The following is a 24,552-nucleotide window of genomic DNA, read 5'->3' on the forward strand; positions in this document are numbered from 1 at the left end:
TTCTCCAGTCTCACCATGGTCGCTATCCAGGGCCCTGCCTCCTTAGGCGCGGGGCCACACCTCATCTCATTTAAAGGGCCAGTCCTCTGACTTCTCCTAATGACGTCACCGAGGGAGTTCTTCAGCCCTATAAATGGGGCACGCAGTCACTTGAGCTTTGCCTTTGCAACAAGTACCCTCGTTCCTTGTTGCCTTCCGGGCTTCCTAGCTCGTGTCTTCTCACTGTCTTCGCTTGATCTCTACCTGGTACCGACCTGCCTGACTACGCCATCTTCTCCAAGCCTGACCTCCGCTTGCCTGACTACGCTGATTTCTCCAAGCCTGACCTTCGCCTGCCCGACTACTCCGTCATCTCTCCGAGAGACCTTCAGAGGCCCACCTAAGTCCGGGTACCCAAGGGCTCAACCTGCGGAAACCCCGGACTGTTATTGGCGAAGCTCCAGCTTGCCTCTGTCTCCTCGTGTGTCTGCCTCCTGGTAGCAGGCGCTCTCTGGGTCCGACCAGAGGGCCGTGCCAACTCTGCGCCAGGCCAAGGGTCCATCTCCAGTGCAACAATAATGAGGTTATATTAATTGTCACGATATAATATACTCCATAATATACAGATATCCATCACAGGAAGAAGACATGGATAGAGATTTAATTGAAGATATTCATAAAATTGCTATGAAAGGGAAGGTGCTATTCCTAGGTGATTTCAATTTGTTGGATGTTGATTGGGATATCTGGGCTGCAGTGTCATTTAGAAGCAGGGAGATCTTGGACCGTACATGAAGAACTATTCCGGCAACTGGAAATGGAACTAAATATAGAAACATAGAAAAGACAGCAGAAAAAGACCAAATGGCCCATCCAGTCTTCCCAGCAAGCTCCCATACTTATCAATTTCCCATACTTATCAGACCACCAAGGTCAGGGCCCTTGTTGGTTACTGTTTGATTCCAATTTCCTGCCACCCTCCTGCCATTGAAGCAGAGAATAATGTTGGAGTTGCATCAAAAGTGAGGTATCAGTCTTATTGGTTAAGGGTAGTAACAGCCGCATCAAGCAAGTTACCCCCATGCTTGTTTCCCAGACTGTACAGTTCAATGTCCTTGTTGGTTGTTGTCTGAATGTAAATCCTCTTTTCCATATTTCCCCTTGCCATTGAAGCAGGGAGCAATGTTGGAGTTGCATTAACTGTATGAAGGTTTATTGGATAAGGGTAGTAACCACCATTCCAGCAAGCTACCCCCATGCCTCTTTTCATTCATTCCCATCTTCTAGCCTTTAGGGATCCACAGTGTTTATCCTGTGCTCCTTTGATATCCTTCACAGTTTTAGTTTTCACCACTTCCTTCCTGACATTGGTTCTAAGTCTTCCTCCCTGGAGTTTCAAATTGTGACCCCTCCTCTCCTCCAGGGTATAAATATTCAGGTTCTTCAACATCTCCTCATAAGTCATTTGATGGAGACCACTCACCATCTTGGTCGCCCTTTTCTGAACCGCCTCCATCTTGTCTCTGTCCCTTTTGAGATACAGTTTCCAGAACTGAACACAGTACTTCAGGTGAGACCTCACCAAGAACCTGTACAAGAGGATTATCACTTCCTTTTTCTTACTAGATATCCCTCTCTCTATGCAGCCCAGCATTCTTCTGGCTTTAGCTATTGCCCTGTCATATTGCTTCGCCGACTTTAGGCCGTTAGACACTATCATCCCCAAGGTCTCTCTCTTGCCCTGTGCACATCAGCCCCTCACCCCCAACACATACAATTCTTTCGGATTACCTCACCCCAGACGCATGTCTCTGCACTTCTTGGCATTGAATCCCAGCTGCCATATCTTCGACCACTCTTCCAGCTTCCTTAAATCCCGTCTCATTCTCTCTTCTCCTTCCGGCATGTCCACTCTGTTGCAGACCTTAGTGTCATCCGCAAATAGACAAACTTTACCATCTAACCCTTCCATAATGTCGCTCACGAAGACATTGGACAGAACCGGTCCCAACACTGATCCCTGTGTGAGGAGGCAATACTGGACCTGGTGCTTACCAATGGTAAGAGTGCTTCTGATGGTTCTGTATAAGCGATTTATAAACAAACTTGAGTGCCCTAAAGGGAGGTGACAAAGGGTGCATTCACCCTGTGAAAAGAGGAGCTACCGGTGGGGTGCCACTAGGATTGGTCCTTGGTCCAGTTCTCTCCAACATTTCCAACATTTTAATCAGCAATACTGCAGAAGGGCTTTTGGGAGAGCTGTGCCTTTTTATAAATGATACAAAACCTATAAGAGGGTAGACACCCCGGAAGATGTGAATTTAGCAAAGTTTGAGGAATGGTCTAGAGTTTGGCTAAATGTAATGGTAAAAAAAAAGTAGGGTTATGCATTTGGGTTGAAAAAAAACAAAAGAAAGTAGTTCAGTATAGGGGTTGAAGGTCTGTGCACAAAAAAAGAGCGGGATCTGGGGTTGATCCTATCTGATGATCTTAAGGTGGCCAAACAGGTAGGGAAGGCGACAAAGAAAGGCAGAAAGATGCCTGAGTGCCTAGGATGAGGAACAGCTAGCATGTTGACCTCCTTTGGAGTACTGCGTACACTTCTGGAGACCGCACCTTCAAGACAGAGGGCAGCTAACTAAAATCTTCAATGGTCTTCATCATAAGGTAAAGATCTAAACATTTACAGCCTGGAAGAAAGGAAGGAAAGGGGAGAGATGATAGAGACATTTAAATACCTGCGAGGAGGTGGGTCTCTTTCAATGGAAAGAAGGCTTTGGAATGAGGGGTCATTGGGATGAAGGTAAAAGGAGTTAGATTTAGGAGTAATTTAAGCACTTCTTTACAAAAAGGGGGGTGAATATGTCGAACAGTCTCCTTGTGGGGGTAGTGGAGATGAGAAACATTTAAGAATTCAAAAGAGCATGGGATAAGCACAGAGGATTCTCTGAAGGAGAGGAAGAGATTATACAGTTGAACAGGAGATGTGGATGGGCCGGTGTTTATCTGCCGTCATAGTCTCTGTTTCTATATCTATACACATCCATAATCCCCAGACACCTTCACACACAACCCCTATACACACCCACCCACATACATACAAACTCCCTCACAACCACATCCAACATCTACAAACACATGGCCATACCCCCCCCCCCCCCCCAAAAAAAAACCAAACAAACCCCTACAACCCCAAACAAAAACAACCCCTCAGGAAACCCCTCCCACCCACAAAACCTATTTAAAAAAACCCACACACCCCCACATCCATTCCTCCAGACATCCAGCCATGATACAGCCACACTCCATACCGTCCCATGCCCGCACATACACACCCCTATATCTTCAAACACACACAGACATCCCCCAATATACAACCCCACACCCACCCTCCTCATACACCTAACACTCTCCATTTCTCCCCAAACACCCCCCTACCACACCCCCTCCCCCCCACCTGCACAGATCCCTTCCACAAATCTATATTGGAAAGCATTCCCCAAGGTGCACCTCTGCATGCTTTCCCTACATGTTCCGTCTAATATCGGATGTGCCTCCTGCTTGCGAACACCTACATCGCTCACGAGGAGAGAAAGGTTACTGAAAAATGTATTGGCACCAACATCAACATATTATACACTTCAGTGTGCAAAGGTGATGTGTGTTCATGGGAACTCGGGACCTGCACTTGTGTAAAAGCAGAGAGGACCTGCCCTTGTCTCACCGAAGCCGACGGGAGCTCAAGCCCTGTACTCGTTACCTAGCAGGAGACCATAGGATCATCTGTTTATGCATCAAGAACTCACATGAGCTCGGTAGCAGCAATTTGCGCAGCAGCCGTTATTCTAGCAGGAGCTCACAGGATGCCAGCATTGGCACTAAGTCTACCGCAGGGACGGGCCTCGCGTACTTCACGGCAAACGGGCCGATTCCGTAGAGTGCGCTGGGCCGTGAGCGCCGTTTTAACAGGGGGTTTGGCCGCATGTTTTCGAGGGGGCTTCTATTACGCCTTACACTCGTTAAGGGGTTTAGGGCCTCGAAAACGTGCGGCCAAACCCCCCTGAAAACTAATAGCGCTCATCACATGCAAATGCGCGTTGAGGAGACTCTCAGTCAGTCACCCAGGGTCCAGAAAGCAAAACGGGCGGCTGATCCGCACATTTCACGCTCATAAATTAACGCCTGCCCTCGCGAATCGACCTGATAAGAGAAATTCAGGTTAGATACACTGTAAGAAAATATATTTATTTCCGAATCTTCCCATTTCAAGAACAATTGCTGAATCTTAAGAGAAGGCTGTATTATTCTCCATGTGCCGTGCAATGTATCAGGAGCAGAAATTCACACCCTGGGGACCTTTGCAACAATTACAGCATTTTCCGTTAAAACTGTGGTGCCAGGAAATTTCCCAAGCAGTTCTCCCGCAGCCCTAAAGCTCTGAATGCAGTTAAGGAATTCACAAATCACCTCCTAAGACCAAAAAAAAAAAAAATAATCGGCTCCAAATCCACAGAGGATAATTTAAGACGCTGCTGCTCCCAGAGGTTCAGGAGACTTGTCCATGAATAGTTAAAACTTTGGCAACCAAACGTTTAATTAATAATGCGGAGGGGGTTTCCTACCTACTGCGTTACACGTTGGGATACGACAGGTACGTATCCTTTTGAGATTTTAAACAAAACCTTCGTCTACTTGCTTCTTTCTCCCACTGACAACATCCACAATCTGACTTCAACCCTGGATTAGTTCCCCCCTTGTCTTTTTCAATTCACTGCCTTCTGATTTTACGTCGCACGCGGGATCCAAAACGGTTTGAGAAAGCGCCGAAAACGTACTTTCTGAAACCTGCCTGCACGGCCCCCCCCAGCTAAGCCTACTGATTTCAAACAGCCGTTAAGTTTCGTGGACTGTATTTATTTATTTATTTACATGCGTTTTAATATACCGACGTTCAGGACAAAAAAGTCTTATCACGCCGGTTTACATCAAACTTAACCTGGGAAAGTTGCAAATAACCAGACGAGTAATCAAGATAAGCTACAAATAACTGGTGGAGTAATCAAAAATAACTTAAGTAACCCTAGAGCAAAGGTCATTAGAAATTAGCTCCGAAATTAACTTAGCTTCTTAGACGCAGCTTGCATTAGCAAGCTATTTACATACAGGATCGAGCGGTAGGTGAGCTGCACTGTGCGTGCGGCAACCGCAGGTGCGCCGGGCACTAACGCAGCTCTTCCTACCGCTCGGTACTGGATTGACCTGTTAGGAAGGAGCGGGGCTGTCGGGTTAGTATCTCTGAGCGGAAGGGGGAAAATGACATTATATCTATGCGATATTATCTCTCGCTGTATTTTATTACTGTTCCTGTGCTTTTTAACATTTTGAACATTAATTTGGAACCCACCCCAGCCCGTGGAGGGCGTGGGAAATGAATATTTTCACACAGACAAATAAAACTGCCCCAGGTACAAACCTAGAGGGTCATTTTCCCGCGGAGGGAAAAAGCACTGCAGGGGCTTTACAAACCGCACCGCTGGGTGCCGACAGCTCTGGACACCGTGTGATGGTTTCCCCCGGCGGTAAAGATTTGCCGGGAGAAATACCCACAGATAAATGAACAAAAAAGGCCGCGTCATAGCGGCCCCTTCACCCCAAGACTGCCATCTTCTTAAAGCGCCATCGCCTCCCTAAAGACCCCCAAATGTGTACAGGACCCCTCCTCTCCCCCCCCCCCCCCCCCCGCCTCCAGAGGCCAAAAAAAAGTAAAAAATAAAATGTTAAAAGTCGAGGTGATCATGCCCTGCCCCCTACCTAACCCCCCCCCCGCAGATTCAAATACCAGCCCCCTTCAGTAGCAGCCATCCACCCACCCCCTCCATGCCCCTGGTCCACCCTAGCCCCCCCTCGCAAACCCGGTTTCCTAGTGGGACACACGGTGCCCCCCCCCCCCAAAGGCCCCAGGACAACTGCTCGCTCAGGTCGAAATGGCTTGGGCCGGCCGTCATAGTAAGAATGCCCCCCCAACACGTGACAAACGCCTAACGCAGCTTAGGGAATGCCCCCCCCCCTCCCCCCCTCAGACTGTAAGCCCTCTAGGGACAGGGAAAAACCTAGGGTTACCTGATGTGTAACTTGCCTTGCGCTTCAGCTGGTCAAAGCACGAGCTACCTGTAAATAAATAAATAAATCTATCCCCCCATCTTCCTGTTCTGGACACACAAAGCAGCCGCAGCATTTTATTTCTTTATTAGATTTTTAATCTGCCTTTCCAAATAATGCTCAAAGTGGCTAACCATGTAAAATGGCAATACAATGGCTTACTATATATATATATATATATATATATATATATATATATAAAACGTAAAATGGCAAACACTCCCACTGGAGTGGAATACAAGCACATATCATTAATTCACAATTGATTTTCTTTATTATCATTTGAAAACATCCAAAAACGCTAATGTAACATTTACCATTCATAAAATATGCGGTTCATACGTATATATTTTGTTTACACACTGAATCTTTCAATTAATTCTATCCCCACTCATACTCATACACACTCAAACGCACTTAATCCACTCATAAAAAATATTCCACATTAGATCAAACAGTGATGCACTTTACACCCAATATTCTCCAATCTTTCTGTATTGATTACTTAGATGCTTATTCTGAAAAGCTCCATTCCATATTCTCTCGTTCCTCCTCTACCTAATCTTATTTATTTATTTATTTATTTATATTCTTTTATATACCGACGAACGTTGGGAACATCTCATCGGTTCACAGTAAACAAAATGCAGCTAACGAGCTTTACAGAGAACAATGAACAATCATTAAACAGTAAACTAGTTTAAAAGAGAACAAGCGATAATATGGACTTTGTTTTAATCTTCTCTAACTATCTTATTTATTTTATTTATTTAACACTTTTCTATACCGACCTTCATGGTAGAGACCATATCAGGTCGGTTCACATCGAATAGGGGAACTGAACCAAGAACAGTAACCAAAAACAAAAGGTTGAACATGAAAAAGCAAAGTTACATTTAACAGGGAAATTAAACTTGGAGGCATAGACTGCTGGAAGGAAGGAAAGGCTAGAGATAGCGGAGACATTATTAGTATAAACAGAGCAGTCAGGAGGCTCTTATTCTGGTCTTAGGGGTAAAATGGAAATCCATTGCTCCTAAAGGAAGTTCTGTCGACTATTGTGTGTCATGGGTATCTGAGAAGGCTTGGCGGAAAAGCCAGGTCTTAAGTTTTTTCTTGAATGTTGGTAGGCAGGGCTCCATTCTGAGGTCAGCTGGGATGTCGTTCCAGATAGTTGGGCCTGCTGTTGAAAAGGATCGGTCTTTAGTTGAGATGAGGCGTGTAGCTTTTGTAGGTGGGGTCTGTAGGGTTCCTTTATATATTTCTCTAGTCGGTCTGTTGGTGAGGTGGAGATTGAGGGGGAATTCGAGGTCCAGATGCAAGTGATTGTAGATGACTTTGTGGATTAAAGTGAGTGATTTGTGGAGGATTCTGTACTTCACTGGGAGCCAGTGTAGGTTACGTAGGATGGGAGATATGTGTTCTCCCCGGTTGGTGTTAGTCAAGATTCTTGCGGCAGCGTTCTGTATCAACTGTAGCGGCTTGGTGGTAGAGCTGGGGAGTCCCAAGAGGAGTGCACTGCAGTAGTCGATTTTAGCAAATATCAAGGCTTGCAGAACTGTTCTGAAGTCGTGGAAAAAAAGTAGGGGTTTGAGTCTTTTTAGGACTTGAAGCCTGTAGAAACAATCTTTGGTTGTGGTGTTGATCATTTTCTTGAGGTTTAAGCGGTTGTCTAGTAACACCCCGAGATCTCGTACGTGGGTATGCATGAGCTGGGTGTTAAGGATGGTCTGTGGGAGTGGGTTGTCTTGGTTAGAGGAGATGAGGAGGAGTTCGGTCTTGGATGCGTTAAGGACCAAGTTGAGGCTGTTAAGAAGGCTGGTGATCCGATTTAGGCAGTTGTTCCAGAGTGAGAGTGATTTTGCGATGGATTCTGTTATCGGAATCAAAATCTGCACGTCATCTGCATACAGAAAATGAATAAGGTTAAGGTCTGTTAGAAGCTGACAGAGTGGGAGGAGGTATATATTAAAGAGAGTGGGTGATAACGATGATCCTTGGGGTACTCCGAGTGAGGACCTTGTTGAAGGAGATTCTTTATTATTTATTTTAACTTTGTAACTTCTGTTACTAAGGAAAGACGTGAACCAACTGAGGGCTGAACCTGATATACCTATTTCTGCTAGGAGAGTCAGAAGGATGGTGTGGTTGACGGTGTCGAAGGCTGCTGAGATGTCCAATAGAACTAGGAGGAAGGAATGGCCCTTGTCTAATCCCAGAATGATATGGTCTGTTAAGGAAATGAGGAGTGTTTCTGTATTGCGAGATTTGCGGAATCCGTATTGGGAGGGGAATAGGATGTTGTGATCCTCTAGATATTCTGATAGCTGAGTGTTAACCAGTTTCTCTGTAAGTTTGGCTAAGAACGGTAGATTTGAGATGGGGCGGAAGTTAGCAGGTTCTTTGGGGTCTAAGTTATGCTTCTTGAGGAGGGGTTTAAGGGAAGCGGATTTTAAGCTATCTGGGTATCTCCCTTGAGCTAATGAGCAGTTTATAATATTAGCTAGAGGTCCTGCAATCATGTTTGGAATCAGTAGCAGGAGTTTGGATGGTATATTGTCTGCTGGATGGCTAGATGGTTTCTGTTTCTTAAGGAGATATTCAATCTCCCCGGGAGATGTCAGATCGAAGTTGTCGAGCTTGATTCCAGTATGGGAGTGAGTGGTGGAGAATGTAGAGTATGTGGTGGTGTTGGTTGGAATCTTCTCTACCTATCTAAATCCTCCACTTAATCTTTACATTAATCCCAACAGGGCTTCTTCAGGGGAATTGGAAACCAGTTATTAACAAACAATTGTATCCAAAACTTCTTTGGGGGCATATTTAGATCATTTACATCCATACAATGGCTCTCACTGTTATAACCGTCCCATTGATATCCTGTCGTTCTGTAGATTACACCACTGGTCTTTCTCGAAGCTCCAGCTTCACATCATTAATAAGCAATTCGCTTATCTGTATAAACAATTTGAAAACATTTTTTTAGTTAAAATTGATTCTAAAACTAATTATATCCCTCATATCGTCTACAAAATAAATGTTACATTAGCGTTTTTGGATGTTTTCAAATGATAATAAAGAAAATCAATTGTGAATTAATGATATGTGCTTGTATTCCACTCCAGTGGGAGTGTTTTTTTGGTATTGATGGTTAAGCACCAAGGAGTAGGGATATTGCCTGAATTTGGGGTTTATATATATATATAAAATTGCAAAAGGAAGAGCCGGACAGATTAAATGGACACTTTTGTTGGAGCCGAGCAGAAGGGTCAAACACAGAAGTGCGCACGCGGCTCTTTATAGGACAGAGGAAGAGGAAATTGGCAGTAGCTATGAAAAAATAGCTTTCCGTGCTCTTGTGAGCCGAGCCATGCCCAAGTGCAGAGGAGGCTCCTGGGCTACACACGAGGAAATGCGCAGGGCTTTAAATATTGTTGCCCCATTATGGAAGCGTCAGCTTTCTGTAATCTAAATCCTTTTCCTGGCCGTGGGCCCGTCCCGCCGCACTCACCTACAGTCCCGCCGCTGTGGGGAGGCCTCCCCGTGGGTGCCGGCCTTCCCCGCCTCTCTCCCCGCTGCCTTGGCCGCGCAACAGGCCCCGGCTCCGGCCTTGCCACAGACGCTGCTCCTGTCCCAGGCTCTCCCCTAGGGGGCGTGCTTGCGCCAATGCCATCCCTCTTAAAGGGCCCACGGCAGGAAAATACCCAAGGCACACCATGATGAGTTCACCGACAGAGACCTATAAAAGGCCACCTCAGCAAATCTTCCTGGCCTTGGCAATGGGTCAACTCCTCAGGGAGTAGGGGATTGCCTGCGTTCCTGCCTTCAGGTTCCTGGTTCCTGCCTTGCTGTGGGCTCCTGAGTCCGTGTCTTCTGTCCGTGGTTCCCATTGTCCAGTTGTTCCTGTATTTCCTCGCCTGTGGTCAGTCCTGCTCGTCTGTCTTCCGCGTCTCTTCGTGTCCCGGTGGCTCTTGTCTCCTTCCTCCTAGTCTTCCTTCTGGCTTTGACCCGACACTGCATGAACTCCGCCTGCTGTGACCACTGCCTGGGCACCAACCGTGTTTCTTGCCGCCTGCCTTCGACCACTGCCTGGACCCCGACGTTGCTGAGAAGCTGGAGAGAATCTCCAAATGAATCGGATAAAGTGCAGGTCTCATTTGAGAGAGTACCACATCACAATTACAGCTCCTAAGAGGCAAACACAACATTCAGCCACGTTCCCTTCCACTCAAAATCCCAGTAGGGAAACATCATCTACCCCTCATTTTTGTGGGGTAAGAACTGCCTATTGTGAAGCGCTTGCTGATCTATTTACAGATAAAATCATAAATGTTAGAAGCTTTAGATTCAGGAAAGACAGTATTGCCTACACAAATTCCAAAATTTCTTCTGTTCTCCTGCTGCATTCCTTTACTTCTCTGGCTATTGTTTCTAGCTTCGGGGCACACAGATGGAAGAACATGCTCGTCGGTAGCTATCTCCACCAGCACGCCAGGGATTAGGTTCAGGTCTGGTTCTGGGGAAGGGGAACGCATACTGTTTGCTGTGCTCCCCAGCGTTCTCCTGTCAAAGTATTGGCCCCCAAGCTTTCCTAGGCCAAGCTCAGAATCTAAGGTAGAGAAGGTGCAGAGCTTGTCCAGAGCTTCAATGCACATCTAGAACAATGCATACAAACTGCTTTATGTAATCAATTAAAGAGCTGAGAAGAGATGGCAGGCTCTTAGGAAGAAAGCAGCAGAATCAGAGGAAACAGCCCTGCTGATATCGCTGAAGAATCCCACCTTGTGCTTGTCTTGTTCTGTTCTCGGTGTTCCCCCAATAAATTCTCAGCGTGCACACTTTGTCTCGATACTTGATCCTCATCTTGGCAAGGGGAAGGGATATTGCATTTCTCGTAACCCTGCTTAGGCAGAAGACGGGAATGCAGCTTAGCCTGTATCTCACGGTGTTGAGAATCTGAGAGCCCATTTGTCTTTGCAGACAGAAACGTCTCTTTCTTTTTTTGGGATGACACCTGAGCGCATTCCTCCGTCTAGAAGAACATGCGAAACATGAGCCAGGAGTGCCGCAGCAAAGCTCACATGAGTAAACACAGTCCCGGACCTCCCACGTCAGTGTCATTCTTTTAAGACACATTATTACCTCACAGCCGCCGGTCTCTTGCAAACGGCGTAGGCCTCCACAGTCACCAATGGCAATGCTCCTCGAGTTAGCCCGTCTGTAATACTGGATGCCCCGCTACACAGCATCGCACTCACTACTGATTACATAGAGGGGGGGGGGGGGTGTCTGCAATCCAGGAGGACGCCACTGCTCCCACAATATGCTACAGCTGCAAGCACATGGCCCTGCTAATTTGACGGGACACCAGTTTGCAGTGTGTTTGCACTCTTTGACTGCCAGTATATTAGCAACTAATCGACTTGGTTCCATTGTCCACTGCTATTAGCCACCACCTGGCAGTCCAGTAGTCGCTGGTTGAACGGCCAGAACTAGTCCAGCAGCCAATTTATTTATTTATTTATTTATTTCTTGTTTTTGTTATACCGAGTTTCATGACAGGCATCACATCAACCCGGTTTACAATTAACAAAGTGTGAAAAGCATAACGTAGCGTAGTAAACAATATTCTCAATAAAAACCTTGAACTTTAAATACAGGGAATCAGAAAAAGGATGTGAGAAAGTTACAATAAAACAGGGAAAAATTAACTTGGAACTGGAAGGGGGGAGAGAAAAGAACAGAGCAATATTTACATTTCAGCCAATTAATGTAAAAAATTAGCAAGATGAGTAAATAAGACTATGCGAATAAATGTGGCGGTACATCACTGTGAGATGGAACATACGTTAAATTAACAATTTGCTGAGAACTCAGTGGCAGCTCCTCAACCCTGTTGCTTCACAGTCCAATAATGGTGTTACACTCGTCGGTCGCAGACGGCTGCGACCCACTAATGCTCACCTCTTTCTTTGCTGCACTGACACCTTTGGGGAACGTGGTGGCCTCCGCCGGCCACCGCTGACCTGCCTGGCGTTCCCGGGACGGCGTGGGCGCTGCCGACCGCCATCTTGACCCCAGGATCACATAGGCGCACGCACAGGTCAGTTTAAGCATTGCTTGGCGGGAACCTTGGAGGCATCCCCTCCAGATGACGCCTTCACGCCACGATACGCCGGCTGGTCCCGACTACTGACGACTTGGCAACGAGTTCCCTCATTGCTGAATCCGCTTCGCTCACTACGGACTTCCCGTTCCACTTCCTGCATATTTGGTGCGAGACGCTCTGGGTACCCGCTCCTCTGGGGCCCTTCCTCATCTCTGGCTATCCACTCCTCGGAGGGCCTTCTCGCCTTGGACTGCTGCCTATCCCCGTGTCCCGGGGCTTCCGCTGAAACACTCCTTACTGTGAGTACCTTGACTCTACGGACCACTACTATACCATCTCTAGTGTGGAATCCTCTCCGGTGTATCCCGTGCTGCGGGCCACTGCCATACCATCTCGAGTAGGAGACCACTACTGTACCATCTCTAGTAGGAGACCACTACTGTACCATCTCTAGTGTGGAACACTCCTTACTGTGTGTACCTTGACTCTACGGACCACTACTGTACCATCTCTAGTGTGGAATCCTCTCCGGTGTATCCCGTGCTGCGGGCCACTGCTGTACCATCTCGAGTAGGAGACCACTACTGTACCATCTCTAGTGTGCAATCCTCTCCGGTGTACCCCACACTGCAGGCCACTGCCATACCATCTCGAGTAGGAGACCACTACTGTACCATCTCTAGTGTGGAATCCTCTCCAGTGTACCCCGCGCTGCGGCCCACTGCCATACCATCTCGAGTAGGAGACCACTACTGTACCATCTCTAGTGTAGAATCCTCTCCGGTGTATCCCGTGCTGCGGGCCACTGCCATACCATCTCGAGTAGGAGACCACTACTGTACCATCTCTAGTGTGCAATCCTCTCCGGTGTACCCCGTGCTGCGGGCCACTGCTGTACCATCTCGAGTAGGAGACCACTACTGTACCATCTCTAGTAGGAGACCACTACTGTACCATCTCTAGTGTGGAACACTCCTTACTGTGAGTACCTTGACTCTACGGACCACTAATGTACCATCTCTAGTGAGGAATCCTCTCCGGTGTACCCCGTGCTGCGGGCCACTGCTGTACCATCTCGAGTAGGAGACCACTACTGTACCATCTCTAGTGTGGCATCCTCTCCAGTGTACCCCGCGCTGTGGCCCACTGCCGTACCACCTCGAGTAGGAGACCTCTTCGGTGAACCTTGCGCTGTGGACCTCTGCTGTACCATCTGTAGTGGGAGACCCTCACCTGTGTACCCCGTGCTGCAGGCCACTACCGTATCATCTCCACGTGAGGAATCCCTTTGATGTTCCCTGCGCTGCAGGCCACTACCGAGTCATCGCTAAAGAGAGACCTCATCGGTGTACCCCGGCTCTGCGGACCATTACTGGATCTCTACTACGGAGGTATTCCCTCTGGGTATACCCCACCGCACAGACTCTGTGTCTTTCTCCTGCACACCCCGCTCCTCGGGCAGTGCCTTTCTATCTCTCTAATAAAGACTCTATTCCACAGCCGTGTCTGACGTCCGCTGAGACCTCACCTCCCGATGGAGAGGCTCACAGGGCTCCTCCGTGTGGGCGGTACCATCTCTCACCTCTGCCCAGGGCCCACGTACCTACAAATCCTAACAAATGGGCTCAGACTGCAGCTATGCAGAGATTTAAGGTAAACATTAGGGTGAGGGTTTTAACTCCAGGGGAGGTTCAGCAGCGGAGCAAAATTAAAGACACTCCATCCCTGGAGGCTTTTAAGGGCTGGTCTGACAGACATCTATCCGGTGAAGGCACAGCAGGTCCTGCCAGAAGGATGGAGCAGATGACCTCTGCTCTTGAAATACGGAGCCACTCGTGCAAGGTACACCTCAGTTTAGGGAGACTCAAGCACAGCACGAAGGATGCGAAGGATGCTGTCCGCTTCCATTTCAAGGAAGGGCCCAGTTCAGCCCAAGTGCTGCTGTGCTAAGCAGAAGTCTTGACGTGCGGGCCACATCGGGAACGTTCAGTGCAGCGGCAGGGTTTATTGTGGAGATACTGAAATGTAAACATCATTCGTAAATAGCTGAAAAGTCACCATACGCATCACTCAGGGAGGCCAGGGGTCCCACTGCCGCTCCTTGTGACCCCCGGGGCAGTTCACTTCACCCTCCTCTGCCTCGGGTACGTACTCGGGGCCTCGTCTGCCGAGCGTTTTTCCCCCCCATAGACACAGAACGGGAGAAAAGCTTTAGTAAAATCAGGCCCTTAAGATTGGGAGCCCTCCGCGGACAGGAAATACCTGCCGAACTTGAATGCAGCTCGCCTTCAGCTACCCGTGGAAGGTGTGAGCTAAACAAATAAATGCATTTTGACTGCGGGTAAAATGGAAAAAAAACCAAGGGGACATCCTACACAGCGATCAAAAGGGGGAAACTGATCTGGCAGTACGGATTAGAAAGGGAGCATAGTGTCAGCCCACAGAAAACAATCTCACTGCCAAACGGATGGGCTTTTAAAGAGTCTTCATGCTAGCAAGACGGCACAGGCAGCAGCCCTGAGAGACATTTTGGCTGACGCACAGGCTGAGAAAATGAAATGGGTGGTACGGCGTTTCCTTCCATCTGCAGACCTCGGGCTTCATTCAGACTTACCCCCCCCCCCCCCCCTGGCATGTGCAGAGGGGGAAATCTAATTATTTATTTCATCTCACGGCCCCCACCTTTCGTAGGCATGGAGGCGAGAGCTTGCTGAAACCTCAGCAGACCGAGGCGTACATGAGAGAACGCGGCAAAGTGACATTGCCCCCCCCCCCCCCCCCACCATCGCCGTGGCTGTGTTCAGCCTTTCCCTGGAGCGCGTCTACCTCCGACGTGAGACCAGACGTGGCGCCCACGGGCCTCATCTGGATATGGGCGGCAGGGGAAAAACCAGAGGCAAGGAAACGGAGCTCGGAAAGTGCCTGAGCGCTGCTGCTGCTGCTCTAAACGTCAGGATCCAACGTGCTTAACGGCGACCACAAAACCAAACCTCGCCGTCCTAGCTCGGCTGCTTCCGGTGCGGCCTCTGCTCCTGGCGAGGGGAAGCGCTTCCGTGGGAAAACAGACACAAACACAGTGCTGGGCCTTCGGGGGGCCGTGTCCTGTTCTCTCTGCAGCCGCCCGCCGAGCAAACCACAGGGGGTTTTCCCCCCACCGGCAGCTCCTCACACGTAGGCCCCTAAGTGACAGCGGCGGAGCAGGAAAGAGCAGAGAGGGGGTCAGTGATTCCGCAAGCTCGGGGGATGGGAAGTTTTCAGACCGACCCTCGGGCTGGCACTGGGCCAGTCACCCCTCCCTGCCTCTGGGATCCTTTTAAGAAAAAGGGAGGCTTTTGATTTACATGGTAAACCCTCGGGGGACAGAGTACCTGAATGGGTAACGTGCTTTGAAGTGTCATGAAAGGCAGAGTATAAATTAAAAAATAATAATCCGGGCGGCTTTATTTTTTTTTCTAGTAACAGACTTGTACTTTTCCCCTTCTTTGGCAATCCTTTAACACTGGACAAGGACACGTGGGAACATTTTGCTTTCTCCGTGCTCTCTCTCCACTTTCAGTATTCAGAACTCTGGCCCTGCTATTTCTTTTCCCATCCGCACAGTTGGGCTCCCAGACGTCGGGCGGCCATTCTTATCCGCGCCGCCTGAGAGATGATTGTCCTCCAGGCTGAACAGCACAGGCCAGGCCTTGGACGCTGATCAAATGCCTTCCGACGGTTGCCGTTCCCCACAGCGAGAGCTCAGTGCTTTGCCAGCGCATATCCTTCTGGTTATGCAATAGCTTGCAATCGTTAAAGGGGAACGTGGAGCTCTTTGCCATTTCAGCACAGCCTCGGGCCTCCTCCCCGTGCTGAATGAATTGTGCCCACGAGAGCAGGCGCCGGGCCTGCTTGGGGGGGGGGGGCTCCCTAGGGGCACCATGGCGTGGCGAAAGGCGCTTTTAATCTACCTGGCAAGTCTGAAAACCCTCCCTCTGGCGTTCCCACTGGTGTGCGTGTGTGGAAAACAGCCCACATACTCGGCCTGTCCAAAAGCGTGTGTGTTATTTTACGCACACATCTGCACCCCCACCCTCCTCCCCACTGCACACGCCACCCATAGCAGGCAGCATGCGTGCGTCTCGCTAGCTAAAATGAGCTGGAAAGGCCATGCGGTGAATGTAACCGCTTACCCTGCCGCTAGTCAGGCTACTCAGCATTGCTCCTTATATAACTCTCTGGTCAGAGGAGCCTAGGAAACTAGGAATCGCTGCTCTGAGCATTAGAGAGATACAGTGATACCTGGGGCAGCACCAGCAATCCCCCATTTCTTGCTTGACTCTGTGCACAATGCATGCACCTTACCCCTTTCCTACTGTACCACAGGGCACCACATCCTGTTCAAAACCTCACATTAACAGAGGCTGCACTACCCTGCCTCGATACCTCCAGCCAAGGGAGAAATGAGCACGGAGGAAAAGGAAGGCCCCCTCTGTGTCCCGGCACCATGACTTTTCTTCCCATCCGTCCATCCACCCTCCCCTTCCACCCCCATCCTGCTGCAGTAACAGGATGTGTTTGCTGCTAGTGACCCAGACAGGGGAAGGTCCTCGGAGGTGGTCCCGCTGCATCGGTGTGTGTAGAGCCGAAGCTGCCCACAGGACCCCCCCACTTCGGTTCCAAGACCCAAAAACAACCCCAAACCTGGAAGACATGGCTGCCAAACTGAGGACCGAGCAGGACCTGCAGATACGGCACCAGTGACAGAAGCAGAAGGAACTGTCTCGCCGAGACCCAGAAAAACTGGGACCCAGGTGGGACTGCCAGTGATCCCACCAGTTCTCTAGTGGGAGAAATCCCTAGTTCAAGAGAGGCATCCCTTGTGGGACAGAATAATCCCCAGGAGCCGCCTTGGAGTCATGTGGCTCCCTAGGACAGGGCCTAGAAGGGGGGTGTCCTGCCCCACATCCTGATGGCACCTTTTTGTGACCAAAGCACAGGCTGAGACTGTGAACTTTGAACTATGGGTATCGCGGGAAAGGCCTGAGCTGTTGTTAATGTCGGGTACTGTACGTTGTGTTGACTTAAAAGGTCACGTGTGTTACCTGCCTAATTAAATCGGGGCCCTGCACTGTGCTGAAGAGATGCAGCGCAGCAGAAGGGGAGGGGATACTGTAAAACTGGGGGGAGAGCACGTGGCACCATTCTGCTTTGCCCCTCCTCTTCCTGCTGCGGTGTCTGCAGGTTCAGGAGAAGCAGGACAGTGAGGTGAAAGGTGGAGCTGCTGGGGGCTGCGTAAGTGAGAGAATTGCACCAGGGCACCCCAGGAGAACTGCAGTGAATGTGATTCCTAAACTGCTGCGCTGCTATTGTTTGTTTACTATCAGATTAAGGTTATTCTGGGTACGTTAAGAACATGGGAAGTGCCATGCCGGGTCAGACCAAGGTCCGTCGAGCCCAGCATCCTGCCTCCGACAGCGGCCCATCCGGATGGGCGGATCCCATCAAATAGCCCCAATTCCTGCTACTCGCTCCCAGGGATGGAACAGCTGTGTGGCCGGGACTCTCTCTGGGAGTGATCCCTGAACCTAGTAGATTGGGAAGTCTGTGCCTTGGTGAGGGGGTGGAGGGGGGATAATACCCCGGTTGAAAGGCTGGGAAGTCCAGCCAGTAACAGGATCAGGGCCAATGGTACCCACTTGTGCCTGTCCGTGCCCGCGTCTGGTCACTGCTGTAAGCCACTGTGGATCGGCCACTGCCTGCTGGGCCGAGCCACTATCACCAGGGCTGTGGGGGAAGTACAGCAGTGAGAAAAGAAACCAAGAATTTGACTAGCAAGTCCTGCCTGCAGCATTCCTGTTTATGAAAAACAGTTTGTGGGACCCTTCCTGCCCGAATCCTTTACTACCCGCCGCCGTCGAACCAAAGGCGTCAGGCGCAGGAAGGGGAGAGGATCTCAGAAATGTAACAATAACTTCCATGAGACTCCTTTCCCATCCCTAAGACGGATGCTTTCCTCAGACAGATCTCCCTGGAAGGAGATGAGATTCCCCAGACAGAGCTCACTGCACTGGAATAACTCGGCCCTGCACAAACCCTCTACTACCCAGGGTCTCTGTCCTGCTGGTTCCAGCTGACGAAACAGCAACCAACAAAGCTTCTGGGTTACAGGGGGCTGATTTTGTATAAGGCTCTTCTATATCCACCCAGGGAAAGACAAAAAAAACCAACAAAAAACCGTGGATGTACCTTCTGTTCTCGAAATGGAGCCCTGCTCAGATAGGCACCAATTTCCTGCACATACAGAGTGGAAATTCCGCTCGCTAGCACTTTCAGGACAGCAAAATCCTCTGTCTTCTGAGCAGTGCTGTCAGCCAGAAACTGACAAGCAGACGGCAATGGCTCAGAACGGGTGCCCTTTCATTCTATGAGCCAGCCCTCCTTTGCCTCACAAGAACCTGAAGTACCTGAATGTAATCCGCTTTGAAGTGCTTGAAAAAATGGAACATAAATCAAATATAAAAAAAGACGAAAACAAAGTGATGCACTGATCACATTGACAAGGAGCTGATTTATCAAAGGAGCGCACACTGCACCAATAACACTGACAAGGAGCAGATTTATCAAAGGAGAGCACACTGCACCAATAACACTGACAAGGGGCCGATTTATCAAAGGAGAGCACACTGCACCAATAACACTGACAAGGGGCCGATTTATCAAAGGAGAGCACACTACACCAATAACACTGACAAGGGGCCGATTTATCAAAGGAGAGCACACTGCACCAATAACACTGACAAGGAGCAGATTTATCAAAGGAGAGCACACTGTACCAATAACACTGACAAGGGGCCGATTTATCAAAGGAGAGCACACTGCACCAATAACACTGACCAGGGGCCGATTTATCAAAGGAGAGCACACTGCACCAATAACACTAACAAGGGGCCGATTTATCAAAGGAGAGCACACTGCACCAATAACACTGACAAGGGGCCGATTTATCAAAAGAGAGCACACTGCACCAATAACACTGACCAGGGGCCGATTTATCAAAGGAGAGCACACTGCACCAATAACACTAACAAGGGGCCGATTTATCAAAGGAGAGCACACTGCACCAATAACACTGACAAGGGGCCGATTTATTAAAGGAGAGCACTCTGCACCAATAACACTGACAAGGGGCCGATTTATCAAAGGAGAGCACACTGCACCAATAACACCGACAAGGGGCCGATTTATCAAAGGAGAGCACTCTGCACCAATAACACTGACAAGGAGCAGATTTATCAAAGGAGAGCACACTGCACCAATAACACCGACAAGGGGCCGATTTATCAAAGGAGAGCACTCTGCACCAATAACACTGACAAGGGGCCGATTTATCAAAGGAGAGCACACTACACCAATAACACTGACAAGGGGCCGATTTATCAAAGGAGAGCACTCTGCACCAATAACACCGACAAGGGGCCGATTTATCAAAGGAGAGCACTCTGCACCAATAACACTGACAAGGGGCCGATTTATCAAAGGAGAGCACACTGCACCAATAACACCGACAAGGGGCCGATTTATCAAAGGAGAGCACTCTGCACCAATAACACCGACAAGGGGCCGATTTATCAAAGGAGAGCACACTGCACCAATAACACTGACAAGGGGCCGATTTATCAAAGGAGAGCACACTGCACCAATAACACTGACAAGGGGCCGATTTATCAAAAGAGTGCACACTGCACCAATAACACCGACAAGGGGCCGATTTATCAAAGGAGAGCACTCTGCACCAATAACACTGACAAGGGGCCGATTTATCAAAGGAGAGCACTCTGCACCAATAACACTGACAAGGGGCCGATTTATCAAAGGAGAGTGCACTGAACTAAGAACTGACAAGGGGCTGCCTTACCAAAGGAAAGCAGACTGCATCAATAATACTGGAAATGTGCCAGTTTACTAAATTAGCCAACACTACACTGATAACTCTGAGAAGGTGCTGATTTAGCAAAGGAATGCAAACTGCACTGATAACACTGAAAAGGGGCTCATTTACCAAGCCATGTACACTGCATTGACCGATAACTCTGAAAGGACGTTCATTCGCCAAAAAGCCAAACACTGCACTGATAACACATAAAAAGACGCCGATTTAGCAAAGGAATGCAAAGTCCAATGCTCCCGAGTCTAAACTACGTTGCGGAGCGCCAGCCACTATCTAACCACTGGGTGTGCTCCAGCCATCTTGCAATTAGAACTGCCAGGGAACTATAATGTCGTAGGCGATACCTCTGTGGTATTGCTAGTAAAACTTGCTCAGTTTTGCTGATCTATTTAAAGTTAGTCCTGAGGTGCACCTTTACACATCTTCACTGTGAAGCTGCAAATGATCTGTTGTTGTATGCTGCTATTCTAATATCCTCTAACCTGCTTTGGGTGAATTTTCTGTTCAAAAAGATGGATAATAAATCCAAGTAATAATAATAATAATAATACCAGCCTCACACATTCCAAAACCACAAGATGGCTGGGCCCCATGCAGTGGTCAGGCAGATGTCAGCATTCTCCCACCCTGTTCACAGGGAACAGTGACACACATCTGCGTGAAGAACCACCTGAGACTTGAGATTCCAAAATATCCCTGTCAACTGAAAAGCAGGTTGTTAATGCAAACAAAAAACACACTTTGAAAATGTCTGTATGCCATAAGAAGTAAGATGGGAGAGTTAGAGTATTTAGCAGTGAATGATGACATAGACTTAATTGGCATCTCAGAGACCTGGCGGAAGGAGGATACCAATGGGACAGTGCTATACCGGGGTACAAATCATATTGTAATGATAGGGAGGAGCAACATGGGGGGGAGGGGGTAGCGCTTTATGTTCGGGATGGCACAGAGTCCAACAGGATAAAGATCCTGCAAGAGATTAAATGCACAACAGAATCTTTATGGGTAGAAATCCCATGTATATAGGGGAAGAGTACAGCAATAGGAGCATATTAACGTCCACCTGGATAAAATGACGAGACGGACAATGAAATTCCAAGAGAAATCAGGGAAGCTACCAAATTGGTAGTGCAGTAACAATGGGAGATTTCAATTACCCCAATATAGACTGGGTAAATGTAACATCAGGACTTGCTAGAGACATAAAGTTCCTGGATGTAATAAATGATTGCTTCATGGAGCAATTGGTGCAGGAAGGTAACGGTGGTGGGGCCATTTGGCAATAGTGATCATAATATGATCAAATTTGAATTAATGACTAGAAAGTGGACAATAAGTAAATCCATGGCTCTAGCACTAAACTTTCAAAAGGGAAACTTTGATAAAATGAGAAAAATAGTTAGAAAAAAAACTGAAAAGTGCAGCTATGAAGGTTAAGAGTGTACAACAGGTGTAGACATAGTTAAAAAATACCATCTTAGAAAAATCAGTAGAACTAGGGGTCATGATTTGAAACTCCAGGGAGAAAGACTTAGAACCAATGTCAGGAAGTATTTATTCACGGAGAGGGTGGTGGATGCCTGGAACGCCCTTCCGGAGGAAGTGGTGAAGACCAAAACTGTGAAGGATTTCAAAGGGGCATGGGATAAACACTGGATCCATAAAGGCTAGAGGATGGGAATAAAGAGAAGAGTCATGGGGGTGGCTTTGCTGGAATGGTGGCTACTACCTGGTGATTACTACCCTTACTCAATAAGCCTTCACACGGTTAATGCAACTCCAACATTGCTCTCTGCTTCAACAGCAAGGGGAAATGTGGAAAAAAGGATTTGCATTCAGATAATAACCAACAAGGACTGAACTACACAGTCTGGGTAAACATTTCATTTTTTCATTTCATTTATTAAAATGTATTTATCGCCTAACAAGTAGGCCTAGGCGATGAACAAAACATACATACATAATAAAAACATTAACACATACTTCACAAACAAAATTTAGTTTCACAAAAACTAAAAGGTAAGTAATACCATATAGTGGTACTAGTTATACAATAACACTGAAATAAATTTTCTGTCACTCATCAGTTAGTATTAGCAGAAACTCATAATAATTCTCTACTCACAATATTCTCACTTTTTACTGATAACAATCATCTCACTTATTATTCTCCAAAGGTTGAATTCTCGCTTACTTCAGGCTATTACAAATTATAGGCACGACGGAGCAAAAACTCTTTTAATGCCAATTTAATTGTTGCCCAGGTAGAGTGTCCATCAAGCTAGTTTGAGAGAACATTGCCCAAATCGCATCTTGGAGTGAGTTTCCTCACTCCGAAGGCCATCAAATCTTCACAAGAGACCACTGTTCTGTTCGTATGTCTCACTTTGAATGTGAAAGTGGCCCCCAACCCCCTACACTAATACCTAATCCCCACCTCGAGTTACTAGGTGAGCCTCTCATAGGGATACAAATACCTGTCTAGGGAAGAGACACTATAGCAAGTCTCTCTCTCTCTCTCTCTACCATGCAATATTGGAAAATGAGGCCCAAAGTGTCAGATTGATATTTGTCTAAAGAAGATCGATAAATTGAAGCATTTTCACGAGAAGGATGCTTTGACCATTTACGTTCATTTTTTCTTAACTGCTGACGTGACAAAATTAATGAAGGTTTATTCCATGGGTGAAATATTTTCTTATTAGATTCAGAAGCAGAATAGCACCTCAAAGGAGGAATTTAAATATGAAACCCACTCATCAAAATAATAACTGATATCCTTGTCCTCTGAGAATTCTGGAATAGCAATAAGAGCATCTTTACTGATATCCACTGATATTCACATAACACTCTCCCATATCCAATTTACCAACACCTTCAACTAAACCCTGTAAGGAAAAACTAATCAAAAAATGATCTGACCAGGGAACAGGCTTCACAACTGGAGAACTAACTAACTGAAATTTGGCATTTTCATTAATGAATACCATATCAAGAACATTACCCAATCGGTGCGTAGATGAATTAATGACTTGGGACCTTCCCAAAGAACGTAATATATCATTACACAACTGAATCTGAGAATCAACTTCTAAGAGATTAAAAGATAAATTAAAATCACCTAGTAAAATCATATTGTCTAAACTAACTGAAGCTAAAAATAATTGTTCAAATAATGAAGAAAGATTTGAATGCAATATCTTAGGAGGACAATAAACAAGACAAATACAAACTCTAAACTCTAACTCTACCTAAACTCTCTGACAAGTGTAGCCTATACACTTATAACTCTACCTAAACTCTACCTAAACTCTCTCTACCTAAACTCTACCTAAACTCTACCTAAACTCTACCTAAACTCTACCTAAACTCTACCTAAACTCTCTGACAAGTGTAGCCTATACACTTATGCCTCTTCTCATCATATTATTGTATTATCTAACTTGTTCAGTTATGCCTTCTATCGCTCCGGCTATCCTAGCCCTCCAGGTTAATACCCCTTGTTATATGTAACTTTCATTTCTTGTAATATGGTTGACTTTGTTATTCCCCTCATGTTATTTGTAAACCGATCTGATATGAATTTCTTTCATGAAGGTCGGTATATAAAAATGTTAAATAAATAAATAAATAAATAAATAAAATAGAAAACTTCGAGGTATACACAAGTAACAATTCCTGATTTAGCATACCACTAAGGTTTTGAGATTTTAACTTTAAGGCTTCCCTACAGATAATCAATAAACCACCACCCCTTCCCTTGGCCCTTGGCTGAGAAAAAATTTGTCCTACAGGAGAAATTTGATTAAGAGTAACCAGATTTGAATCCATTAACCAACTCTCAACAATGCAAAATACATCAGGTTTCTCATCAACAATCATGTCATATACAATTTGAAATTTCTTTCTAACTGACTGAGCGTTAATTAACAGAATTTTTAAATCTCCTACACCTGAATCTAACTTCAAATCTGACTGAGATATATTCACTAAGTAAGAGGGAAGCCGCAAAGACCTATTCAAACTATTTTTTTCTTTTTAGATAAAGAACCATAAAGGCCATTCCCAACTAAAACAGGAATGGGCTGATTGCAAACAGGGGAGACCTCAGAAACCACAGCCGAGTACTCATCGACACTCATCGCGCACGAAGGAGCGTACAAAGGAGCCCCTTTGTCGCGCGACGCTCCGGCACGAGACACCTCCGGCGTCCCGCGCTGGCTTTTCACCCCCCAACCAGGTGACATCATTAGGGGGGCGTGGCTTTTGGCCCGAAGAGCTGGAAACGGGGCCGGAAGCAGCGGGAGCAAAGTTCTCAGACCTGCGGGATCTCCTCTCTCTTTTTTCAAAGGGCTAAAAGGTGGCAATAGCCCAG

At 47.3% G+C, this 24,552-nt stretch overlaps 1 protein-coding gene across 2 annotated transcripts in view; it reads right to left on the reverse strand.

Annotated features, from left to right (window-relative positions):
• The window catches only part of SLC16A2 (solute carrier family 16 member 2), a 177,525-nt gene that overhangs the window by 126,603 nt on the left and 26,370 nt on the right, over nt 1-24,552 (reverse strand). Inside the window, exon 1 of one of the 2 annotated variants that reach the window (XM_029607672.1) lies at nt 10,920-11,016. The exons of the other annotated variant lie outside the window; for it this stretch is intronic. Within the exon in view, the coding sequence (XP_029463532.1) occupies nt 10,920-11,001 (82 nt within the window). The 5' untranslated portion in view covers nt 11,002-11,016. Of the gene's footprint in view, nt 1-10,919; nt 11,017-24,552 lie in introns of those variants that run through there. 2 annotated transcript variants of the gene reach the window in all.

This window comes from Rhinatrema bivittatum, chromosome 6 (genome assembly GCF_901001135.1).
Source record: "Rhinatrema bivittatum chromosome 6, aRhiBiv1.1, whole genome shotgun sequence".
NCBI classification, from domain to species: Eukaryota; Metazoa; Chordata; class Amphibia; order Gymnophiona; family Rhinatrematidae; genus Rhinatrema; species Rhinatrema bivittatum.